General features: G+C 46.9%; 1 protein-coding gene across 1 annotated transcript; it reads right to left on the reverse strand.

Annotated features, from left to right (window-relative positions):
* Positions 1-1,273: 1,273 nt before the first annotated feature.
* On the reverse strand, positions 1,274-7,412 carry LOC125126918 (speedy protein E4-like). Its single transcript, XM_047779255.1, has 7 exons — positions 7,304-7,412; positions 6,600-6,812; positions 5,940-5,998; positions 5,372-5,457; positions 2,991-3,159; positions 2,740-2,844; positions 1,274-1,439 (listed from the first exon to the last, which is right to left on the reverse strand). The coding sequence occupies exons 1-6, from the start codon at positions 7,410-7,412 to the stop codon at positions 2,785-2,787; spliced, it is 696 nt and encodes a 231-aa protein (XP_047635211.1). The 3' UTR covers positions 1,274-1,439; positions 2,740-2,784.
* Between the last annotated feature and the right edge of the window lie 4,887 nt (positions 7,413-12,299).

Genomic DNA, 12,299 nt, shown 5'->3' on the forward strand with positions numbered 1-12,299 from the left:
CACCCCCCCCCCCCCAACACTCTCCTCAGCATGTAGCCCCTTCCTCTGTTCCCTACATAACTTCTTAACAAAACCTGGGGATGGGGGATTTGGTTCTTTGGGACATGAGTCAACCTTCTCCCCAGGATTGCCAGCTTCTGCAATAAAGCTCTTTCCTTTTACCCAACACTTGTTTCTCAGTATTGGATTCTTTAACGATGAGCAGCTAAACCTGGGGTTGGTGACAGTCACCTTTCCTTCATTTTGAATTTTGGTTTATTATTTAGGTACCCATAGCACTTTCTTCCATTTTTTTTTTCTACTCTTATTTCTCTCCTTCAGTATCTTCTCCTTGTTTCCTACTCTAAGACTCTAGCCAGGATCCACCTAATCTTCTATCTTTTTTTCTATGTGGAAAGTAACTCAGGATTATTTTTCAGAGTTAAGGAATATAGTAGAATAATCACAACCCCATTAAGCAATATCTCATTTGACAGCAAACAGGCAAAGCAGACTGATAACCACCACACACATCACGAATGTGAGAAGATGTCCATCTTTATTATATTTCTTCAAAACCTACATTGCACAGTCCTCTTTAATAACCAAAGACTACATGCAAACATACTGAGATAAGTTTTTAAAAATTATAGGTAAATTCCCACAATTCAATAATGAAGACTAAAAAATAAAAATTTATTTACAAGAACTGGAAATAAATACTGGAATATATTTATTCTAGCTATAAGTAGAATGGATATATTATGTAAATATAATAGATGAAAACACAAAAACCTCTCTTGAAAATGTAAACAAGATTGTATTGACACATATATAACAGCTATGATACTCATCACAGAACTTTGTAGGAATAACATGTTTTCAAAATAATGACTATTTCAAAGCTATTTAAAATACATAAACATAAAAGTAAATATAATAATTTTATAGGCAGCCTTTTCGAGATAAGCCAATAAAAATTATGACATACATTAAGTCATCTATCACAGTCCTAGGGCTCTAATTTTATATTTTAAAGTAATTCCCTCCCATCCTGACCTCCCACACTCCACTTTCAAATGGTTCCAGGCTGGGGCAATCAAGTATATATAAAAAAAACTGGCAAAAACAAATAAACAAACCAAAAAACTGGGACTTTCAATGTCTATCTCAGGGAAGATTTGAATGAAGTGATTTGGAAAATTGCGGCAGTGCCTTAGGAAAGGATAGAACCTGGGGGAAAAAAAAAACCCTGATTTATTATTGTCCCACCACAGACTCCTGGAAGCACGCCCTTCTTCTAGGAGTACAAAACAACAGCGCCATCCAGATCATTCTAGGAGATGCTGGGTTCCTTCCTGTTATCTGCACAAGGGGCATCTATCCTCCTTCCTCGTGGCGGTCTTCCCCATCTGGATTGACTTCCTCTGAACATTGGTATCTCCCCTGGGCTCTGTGATCTGGAATTAAGAGAAAAGAGCGAGGATGTCAGATTTCAAAGGGGCAGCACTCCAGATACAAAGATTATTCACGTTCTCAGTCAAGTCTAAGCACAGTTTAGATTAACTCATAATGCCAATTTTATCTCAACATCTCCATTCTAAAACCCAATCCTGAAGCATGGTTCTCAAGTGTGATTCTTGGACTTTGCCGACCCCGAGTTCAAGGATGTCTGAATATACCTGAGGTCAGTGCTGGTAATCTACTTTAGAGCAAAAACTCTAGCTAATTCTGCTCAGGGAGTTAGCACTTAGAGAACGCTGCTCTAGTCTTAACTCACTCTGGGTCTTTAGTACCACTTAAAATCTGAACTTCTAACCATGCTACAAACATCACCAATGAGTTAACATGATGAACCATGAGACCTGATGCCTGATAGCTAACCCTTGATCCTAATACTTTAACCATGATACTTAGTACTAAACCTGGTTGGTGTTATGGTCTGAGTGTTTGTGTGCCCCAAATTCAGGTGCTGGAATCCTAACACCTAAGGTGATGGCATTAGGAGGTGGGGCGTTTGGGAGGCAATTAGGTCATGGGGGGAGCCCTCATGAATGGGCTGAGTACCCGTATAAAAGAGACTGTTGCCTGCTGATTATAAGCAGTAGTATTTTGTTATTGAAGCTCAAATGGACTAAGACAGCTAGTTCACAAGAGTTCAATCAAAACTTTGCTTTATCTTCTGCCCAAATCTATAACTCTAATGTGTTGATTGTAATAAGCCATGATAAAGACAGCATTTCTTAACCTTCATTCCTTCTGACAAACTCACTTGACCATAAACTTGGAAGGTGGAGAAAGATCTAACTGGACAAGGGAGTGGTTGGTCAGAAGTGGTAGGTCAGGGGAAATAAAGAGTCACAGGTGATGTGGCCATAAGCAATTTAAAAGTAAATTGGGATGAAAAGAAAGCCAGTCCTAATGTATCTTTTATTACTGAACATGTAGGCTGTTCACCTAAGATCCTGTTGGGAGACATGTACCCTGTTGAGATAAACCCCTGGATTCGATATCCCTGAGGGAGGTAAGACCACAAATGAAATAAAAAACAGAAGCTCAAAACATAATATATGGAAAAAATTGGAAACATATTCACTTTTCACAAAAATCAACCTTCCGTTAAAGCTCTTATTTGGACCCATGACTTTTGGTGAAATGATTTCACAGTGTGGGCTTGCATGGGTCCAGCAGTTGGATTCCTCAGATTTCCTCAATAAATAGCAAATCATTCAATTGGCACCTGGGAGGACAGAGACCTACCTTTCCTCAGGCCGATGACCTCAGGCCTGCATGGTCCTGGTTCCTCTAGGAAAAGAGGGCACGATCTCGCCCCCACACCCAGAGCTCCGGATCAAAAGCCTGGATCTGGAAAGACAAACATTCCATGAAATGATGATGACTCTCTAGGCGGACCCCCTCTCTCCTCTTGCCCAGCCTCCATTTTTTTCTCATCCCCAAACCTCAACCCCCCCAAGACCCAGCCCCTCTCCCTTCCAGCCCCCCCCACCCACCTTTTCACACTCTTCCAGCGTGACCCTCGTCTTCCAGCCCATGGAACGGAGGAACTGGAAACGCAATTTGTGGAACAAGGGACGCTGGGAGCGGTTCTTTCCATAGAGGAATGAAAAGATGGCCTGTTTGGGGGCCTGGTTGTCCTCTTCCATGTCATTGGCCAGGTAGCTGGGGAAAGACATCAGTTAGCTGTCAGGAGCAGGTCAGGAAGGACCTCTATGTGAGGGTGGCTTCCCAGAAAGGTTGCAGGCTGAGCATCGTCACAGGACGTACCCAGCCCCACTCAGCATTCCAGAGAGCCACACAGTCATCAAGGAGCCACTTCTGGGCAGAAGGGCACCTCTCCCACCTTGATGAAGAAGGACAAAATCCCAAAACCCCCGTTCCCTTCAACTTGTTTCATCTGCCTCCCTATGTTGTAGGAACAGGGGCAGTTCCTGAAGGCAGGAGCTGATTGGTCCATTTCTGCATTCATCCCTCTCCTACCAAATGATGATTATTTATTTATTTATTTACTGCTTTCTAGGGCCACACCTGCGACATGTGGAAGTTCCCAGACTAGGGGTTGAATTGAAGCTGCAGCTGCCAGCCTACACCACACCCACAGCAATGTGGGGATCCAAGCTGCATCTGTGACCTGCACCACAGTTCATGGCAATACCGGATCCTTAACCTACTGAGCAAGGTCAGGGATCAAACCCATGTCCTCATGGACCCTAGTTGGAGTCTTAATCTGTTGAGCCACAACAGGAACTCTGGCCTTGGTTCATATTGATGGATTAATCCAACAGCATTTCCTGAATCTCTCTTCCCATCACCTCATATTCCCAAGCATGTAGGGTATGCTTTAAATGGTTTCATTGAATGGGTGAATGACGGCTTTATCTCATAGTCAAATGCAATACTGATTACTTATTGCATAAGACTCGCTATAACTTCAAAATCTGCAACATGAAAAATTGTGCGGTGTTTTGGGGATGCATTGATATTTTGATAAGACCTGCCTTCTGCAGGTTCTAGTCTAATGGGATTGGTGAAGGGGGAGGGAGGAGAGATAAGAAATAACTATAATCCAAATAATCACATTAATAGAAGATTTTTTTGGGGGGGGGTGTTGCATCTGTGGCATATGGAAGTTCCCCGGACCAGGGGTTAAATCTGAGCTGCAGTTGTGACCTATGCCACAACTGTGGCAATGCTGGATCCTTAACCTGCTGCGCCACAGCAAAAACTCCAGTATAGGATTTTTTTTTCTTTCTTTTTAGGGCAGCGCCTGTGGCATATGGAAGTGCCCAGGCTAGGGGTTGAATCAGAGCTAGAGCTGCCGGCCTACACCACCGCCACAGCAATGCCAGATCTGAGCCACATCTGTGACCTACATCACAGCTCATGGCAATGATGGATCCTTAACCCAATGAGTGAGGCCAGTAATTGAACCAGTATCCTCATGGATTCCAGTATACTACTTTAAAAAGTGCCACTGGGATGCAGAAGTGAGGGAGATCAGGAATCTGGAAGGTTTTGGTGTATGAACCCATTTTAAGGATGGGGTCATTTTCTTCAGATAAATGTGTAGAAAAGATACCTGGACAGAAAGCACAATATAAAAATCGAGGGAAGAGTAGTGGGAAGGAACAGTGAAATAAAGGTACACAGTATTGGGGTTGGGGACTTCCCTGGTGGTTCAGCAGCTTAAGGATCCGGTGCTGTCCTTGCTGTGGCTCTGGTTGCTGCAGGGATGCAGGTTCACTCCCTGGCTAGGGAACTTCCGCATGCCATGGGCTCGGCCAAAAAGAAAAAATAATAAAGCATCAGGGCAGTGAGCAAGTGTGATGGGGATTGTAGAGGGGGGTGAATTCCAACCGAGAGCTCTGGCCTTGATTTGACATGTAATTAGCCAATGAGCTGGTGTGAAGGGTTTGACCCGTGTTTTGGAAGGGTATTCAGGCAAATAAAGCCAGGCTGTACAATGAGGGCATTTGGGCATCTGCCATGGGAAAGCACAAGAGGAAGCTCATCATACTTGGTACTTAGGTGGGAAGCAGTGACACACAGGAAATGTCTCCAGCCCGTCCACGGGGTGGGGGGAGGAGGTGTCAATTTCTTCTTCCTCTCCTCTTAGGAGGGTTTCATGTTTTGTTCTGCTGGGTGTTCTAATGGACATTAGGGTTGGTTCTTTTAACCATAACCAATATAAAAAACATACTTCAATTTAAAAAGAACCCACTTTACCATAATGCTATCGTTTTCACACACCGTGTAAACAGTACTAAAAAAAAACAAAACAAAACAGATGGATGGTAAGAACCCCACATCTCTCCCTCCCTCCACCCTCCCAGGGTGTTGGATACTGAGGGTTGGGAAGGAACAAAAGACTCACAGAGCAATGAAGAAATGAATTCTCTGGTACTGCCAGGGGAAGAGGCCAGCCCGGCTGAAGTAAGCGATCACCATCGACAGAAGATACTGATGGGAAAAAGAAAAAAAGAAAAAAGAGAAGAGAGAGAGGTCACATTTGGAACAGGAAGAACAGCGGGATAAGGGAGCAGGAGGCCGGTAGGGCCGGTAGGGGTGGTGTCCCTGGGAGAGGAGACCCCCGTGTTGGGTGAACCTGATGATTTGGGGAGGGGACAGCAGGTGGGAGTTTGCGATGCTCCCAGGATGCGAGGCGCCGCGGGTTCGACGGCATGTATTTAGGGCAGCGCGCACAGAGCCGTCTTTGATAAGCTAGAGCAAAGCGGGTCCCCAGGAGCCGGAGGGAGAGGGGACTTAGGTGGCAACCACCAAAGGGGCACACCTGCGGCTCGGACCCCAGAGGATCTTCAAGAGACCTCAACCCCTTCCACCCCCACCTGGGAAGTGCTGACAGGGCGTCGGGTCAGAGAGGGACGTGGCAAGGTGGGTCTACAAAGCATTTCCCCCCCAGGACCGTCTCAGGATGACGTTACCTTGTCAGATACCTTCATTTTTTTGTCCCAGGCCAGGAATCTCTTAACGACCGGGTCCTCTGCGAAAAGAGAACATACGTTAGGTTGACACCGGGGACAGGGCTGCCCTGAGAACATTCCAGAGCAAAGAGGGAGAAGCATGCCTCCCTCCCGTGGGGAAATTCCGGGATGTGGTGGATGGTGAGGCTGATGGGAACGGCGCGCGGGGTCGGGGTGGGGGGGCAATACCATGCCCTGTGCAGCAAAGGAGGTGACTCCCCTTTTGGGGGGGGTGGGCGCCGAGCGACCGCCAGCGCTACCCCTCCACGTGCTGGCGGGTACCACTGCGGAACCACCGAATCGCAGTTCCTCGATGGCCAATCAGGGGGCCAGGAGGGCTTGATGCCCACCCCCCCCCACCCCCCCGCCTTGAAGGCATTTTGATTCAAAAGGCCAGTCAGAGCTAAGGAGCTTCAGCGGTGCAGTTGAAACCAAGCGAACCCAATCCTGTATCATTTCTAAGTGTCCCCGAGGAGTGATGAGCAGTCCTCCAGGGACCGACAGCCCAACAACTAGTCGGAAATTCTTTTCCATTGGAGAAGTGTTGTCATTGGAAATTTTTTTGTGTTTTTTAAGCATAGGGTTGGAGGATGCTGGGGGTGGGGGGTGGGGGCTCCTCACCAAGCATCCTGTTGAAGACCTCGTGGTGCTCAGGTAGCACCGAAGACACCCGCTGTCTCTTCAACGTCATCTTGAGCTCGCACACCGACTCCACGACCCAGACGTCCTGGGCCTCAGCGGCGGGCTGGTCCTCCACGTCCTCTGGGAAAGCCGCCGCCAACTTCCTCTTCCAGCAGGGGCACCGAGGCAGGGGGCCGGAGCCGGCCCAGGGAGCTGAGTAAAGGAAACAGGTTACAGTCAGAAGCTTTGGTCTTTGGAATTCAGCCACGGGTTTCCCAAACCCCACCCCCACTCCGCCTCTGCACCCCCTAGCCTCGCTAGTCCAGACTCGTGGCCTTTTCCCACGTCGTCTTTCCATCTTTCTCCTCATATCCCCCCCCACACTCATCTTGTCATTGTTGCAGCTACCTGTCCTCAAAACTCTTCCTTCTTGTAGATAATCTCTCCCACTAGGAAAAACAAACAAACAAACAAAACCCCCACAACCCTCCCCCTGTTTCCTCTCTTCCTTTGATCTCAAGTCCTTTTTCCTGGCTTTCCAGGTTTTCCGTGACCCCAGCTCCCATACTCTTCTCCAATCCCTGGCATTCCGAATCTCTCTTTCCTTTCACACACACCTATGCAGGTGTTCCTTCCCTACCTCTGTACCCTTTCCTCCTTACTGGTCAACCCTCTCAAGTCTGTTCTCCGTCCAGCTCCCTCACCTGAGGGTCCTGGGCTTTCTTCATTCACAGTCACCTCCAGGGGGTACCCTGGGGAGCTGGGCTTGGGGCTCTGGTCCTCAAACTGGGAACTTGGTGGACAATTGGCCATGATTTCTTCTAAACTCTCCCCTTCCAGTAAACCTAGATTGTTCTGTCTCAGCTCTTCTGGACTCTGGCTGAACACAAGCGTGTCAGCCCTTCTCCAAACTGAGCTGTTGTCCACGTCTTCTGCCGGCCGCCGCGGAGTTTGGTCCTTCCAATCAGGAAGTTCGGAAGCCTCTGATGTCATCGGTCCTTCCAACCTGACAACTGGTTTGAAGAAAACACGTGTAACTGCCAGAACCATGTGTACACCTCCCCTAGAGATGGGACGTAAGTGGGACATCCTGCCAGTGGCCCAACCTCACACTTTCCTCCAAAACCATCCTCCAAGTGTCTGGACCACCCCTTACCCTCCCCGCAGCGGATGTGCTGTTCTCCCCATGTTGGACACTCTCTCTTCTCCCCAGTCTCGTTTCAGAGCACAGTCTAGTGGGAGAGACAGGAGAGAGACTAGGAAATTTAGGGTAAGCAGAAATGGTAGAACCTTACAAGAGTGAGGTATCTATGTAAAAAGATCCCAGGTACACTGACTCAGGGGATTAAGAAGTTCCTTGAAAACACTCAATTGGGCAGAGCTCTTCCGCTCAGTATCGACTGTGTTCAGGATTGTCTGGGGGAACACCTGTCCACTCCCCTCAAGGACTTCTGAGTCCAAGAGATATTTTGAGAACCTAAAATCATAGAACACCCTATGTGCTCACACACGCTTCAGTGGGCATCTGAAAGTTCACAAAGTCTGTGGATTGTCCAAAGCCTGCCCCTGGATTCCCATTAAGGAAGTCTATTCTACTTATCAAAATTCTGAGAATGCGTATCACTCGACCCAGAAATTTCACCACCACTTGTGCGTCTATGAATAAAGTCATCACACGCACAAAAAGACTAAATGGAAAAATCTCCAACTCAGGACAGATTATGTTATTGCCTATGAGGGTAGGAAGTTAGTGGGAGTACAGATGCAGAAAAGAAGACAACCAACGTCTGTCATACAGGATCTGAGGAAGCTTTTTCTGATCCTTCTAACTCATACTCCGGCCTTTTTTTTTTTTTTTGGCTCTACCCGAGGAAAGGCAGCCTGAGCCGCAGCATCCACCTGAGCCACAGCAGTGACAGTGCCAGATCCTTAACCTCGCTGAGCCACAGAGGAATTCCTGATACCCCTGCTTTTTACCTGGGTGTCTGAATCTTGCCCGCGCCTCCTCCTTCCCTCCCTCCCTCCTTTTCTTTCTTGTGATAAAATATACATTACATAAAATTTTAAGGGTACAATTGAGGGGTGTCAAGCATTCACATTGTTGTGCAGCCATTACACTGTCCATTTCCAGAACATTTTCATCTTCCCAAACTGAAACTCCGTCCCCGTGAAACCCTAACTCCTCATCCCCTCCCCCAGCCCCTGGCACCCACCCTTCTACTTTCTGTCTCTACGAATTTGACTCTTCTAGGGATCGCCTAGAAGCAGAATCATATGTGTCCCTTTGTGTCTGGCTTATTCACTTAGCATAACGCCTTTGAGGTTTATCCATGTGGTAACCTGTGTCAAAATTTCCTCCCGCTTTATGAATGACTAATACTGATTATATGAATATACACATTATATTTTGTTTATCCATTGTTCTGTCAATGGACATTTCGGTCGTACCCACATTTTGGCTCCAAATCTTGCTTTTGACTTAGCATTTGAACTTTGATGTGAAGCATTTGTGTTATTCAGGATGTGCCTAAAGTTTTTTTGTTTTGTTTTGTTTTTTGAGGGTTTTGAGTGTGTGTATGTGTGTGTGCATGCGTGTGCGTGTGCGGGCACGCGCACACCCATGGCAGATGGAGGTTCCTGGGCCAGGGTGGCACCTGCTCCACAGCAGCGACCCAAGCTCCTCCAGTGACAAACCAGATCCTTAACTGGCTGTACCACAAGAGAACTCCAGGTTGTGCCTAAAGTTTTAGTTTGTATTTTGATCACTTACATGCTAATTGGTCCAATCATGCACATGTAAAGTCCAGTCAGTTCATCCAAGGTACAGGGTCTGTCTCTTTGGTTTGCAGTCGTCGACTTTCTGAGTTGGACTGGGTCTCTGAGGCCAAGCAACCAGTGCTGAGGTGTCCATGCTCCTGGGAAAGGCAGTGCTGCTGGAGGACCCAGGTCCCACCGCTGTAAAAGTTTAAGTGTTAGGAAGCAAATGAATTCACATTTGCATCCATCCTGCTTTGAACCACCACTGCCGGTTGGGTCCTTCCATGACCAAACAGAAGTTCACTCTCCCTCCTGGGTAACAGGGTTTCAAATATTAGTAGATTGGTTTACCGTCCCCATTAAATAGCCCTGAGTGCTTTAATCTAATCTTCAGGGATTTGCATAATCCCCCACCTCCCACCAACCCCCATCCACCCAGCACCTTGTCCAAACGGTTCTACGGTTGGGCGAGGCCCATCTTAAAGAATGTTGGGGAGTCGTCACTGCGGTGCAGCAGGTTAAAGATCTGGCACTGTTTCTGCGGCACTTCAGGGTCCATCCCTGGCCCGGGAACTTCCATGTACCCAGAGTGTGGCAGAAACAGAAAATAAAAGTTGTGGTGGTATGTTGTGCAAAAATGGAGTAAACAGTCCAGATTCAATCTGATGCAACTGAGCAGGACCCTGTGGAGCCTTCCCAGGATAGAACCCCACCCCACTCCTGCCAAGTCCTTTGCCTGCCTGTTGTTTTGTAGAAAACTAACCTGCTAGGCTTTCTCTGACGTCCAAAGAATAAATTTAATCAGAGAAGTGAGCAAATGTAGAAGGAAAGGAAAACAGTGAAACCAGACAACAGAATAATAATTTAGTCATTAAAGAAAGTCAACGACCTTTAGCTCCTCCTCAAAGGGCTGTAGATAATATTCTGAGCCCCATCCTTTGGGCTGTTTTGCAGAGACTGAAACCCTACCAGGCAGAAGAACTTAAGTGTACATTGATCACAAACATGTAGTCCCCAGACCGGTTACAATCAGAAGGCTGATGATATTAACCCCTGATTACCTCACAATAAACCAATCAGAAGAATGGCCACATCACTGATCATGTACCCCAACCCCCGCCTCCCTCACCTTGTCTTTGAAAACTGTTCCCTGAAAGCCATCAGGGAGTCCTGGCCTTTTGAGCACTAGCAGCCTGGACGGCTTGCTTGGCACCTGCAGTAAACTCTGCACTCTCCTTCACCACAACCCAGAGTCAGTGGTGATTCAGGATAAAAATGAATCACACTGCCGTACACCTGAAACATTGTAAATCAACTCTACTTCAATAACAAAAACAAAATAACTGACAAAATAGGGAAAATATTTGTATTTAATGCAAATCCAAATGCAAAACAAAAAGCTTTATATTCTATTTCTTGGCATTTTTTTTTTGGTTTTGGTTTTTTGCTTTTTAAGCGTTGCACCTGCAGGCCATATGGAAGTTCCCAGGCTAGGGGTTGAATCAGAGCTGCAGCTAAGCCTATGCCCCAGCCACAGCCATGTGGGTTCTGAGCCACGTCTGTGACCTACACCACCGCTCACCGTAATGCTGGATCCTTAACCCACTGATCGAGGCCAGCGATGGATGGAACCATCTTCATGGATGCTAGTCAGATTCGTTTCTGCTGAGTCATGATGGGACTCCTACATTTTTATTTTAAAGTCTAAGTAGTCTAAAGTCTTTATAGTCTAAGTACCCATATATGAAAAGATCGCAATGAAGCCAAAGTCAAAGGCGGACGTTCGCTGCTTCTGGTCAAAGTGGAATCACAGGATCTAGGTTTATCATCCCAGCTCAAACAAGTTTAAAACATACATGAAATGACAGTTTTAGCCATTTGGAGAGAGGGAGAGGGCTGGACATCCCACTCATCTGAATAAATCAATATTTATTCCCTTTTTTAGAGGATTTCCTCAACAAAACTTGTACCATACTTCCAAAGAGAATCCAGGCCACAGTTCAGGGCAAGGGGCCTGAGGACCCCAGTGTGTCTCCGGGCTGAAGGGACAGAGTTGGGTGTTGAGGTGGTCACAGCAGCTGCTGGGGTTCACCCGGCAGAGAGGAGTGAGGTACAGAGGGCACCCCAGTCTTCCGCTGAGACCCGGGCAGCTCACGTAGAGGAGGTGAGAACTGGCGGCCGGATGTAGACTGAGGGCGGCACTGCTCATCACTGCTCATGCGCGGCATTTCCAAGCTGCTCAGGGCTGCTGACATACTCCACCTGGTGAAAATGGAAAAAGCTCACAGAGAAACGCCCCTGGAGGTTTTCCAGGCTCAGGCACAGACAAGGTGTGGTCGCTGTCGTTTCCTCGGTGAGAATTCCGGCACAGGCCACACTCAGCAGCAGCAAGAACCAGGAAAAGTCCGCTCCTGGCTTTAAGCAACCTCTTTGAAGAGCAGTTTTGGAGAAGTGCACATTTGGTGCTGGAGCAATTTAATGCAGCAGTTCGGCTGGGGGAATCAGGAAAATGGGTTTCGTGCTCATTCATTTAGATGCATCAGTGCTTACTTCCGTTTCTAGAGCACTTCCTCCAGAAACTTGTAGTATAAATACTTTCTCTGTCCCTTTCACGTGTATCTAAGCTAAATCACTCCCTTGCCAGCATTACAACCAGAGATGCTTTTGTTAAGAACCCAGAACTATCTCTTTATCTCTTTCTATGTTGCCAGGGGAGTTTAGGCTTCATGCCAGACACTTAGAGCTGTAACAATCTGCTTGTCATAGAGATAGACGGTTTTTTTTCTTTTTCTTTTGGATAAAGTGTATTAACTAGCAGGGAAGAGCCACTCTGGTTATGGGATAAATTTAGTACGATCTCTGCAAGTTAGGGTGCTGTCAAGTCCTTTCACATGAGACAAGTTACCATTTATCTTGAGAACATGTATGCATTGGATATTATCT

This window comes from Phacochoerus africanus, chromosome 5, assembly GCF_016906955.1.
Source record: "Phacochoerus africanus isolate WHEZ1 chromosome 5, ROS_Pafr_v1, whole genome shotgun sequence".
Classification (NCBI taxonomy): Eukaryota; Metazoa; Chordata; class Mammalia; order Artiodactyla; family Suidae; genus Phacochoerus; species Phacochoerus africanus.

Bases quoted from the DNA above. Each gene is read 5' to 3' on its own strand.
- LOC125126918 (XM_047779255.1), bottom strand. From the start codon at position 7,412: ATGGCCAATTGTCCACCAAGTTCCCAGTTTGAGGACCAGAGCCCCAAG. The intron at 6,813-7,303 runs GTGAGGGAGCTG...TCCTTTACTCAG, and splicing joins AGAAAGCCCAGGACCCTCAG to CTCCCTGGGCCGGCTCCGGC. The intron at 5,458-5,939 runs GTAACGTCATCC...TTTTCCCATCAG, and splicing joins AAATGAAGGTATCTGACAAG to TATCTTCTGTCGATGGTGAT.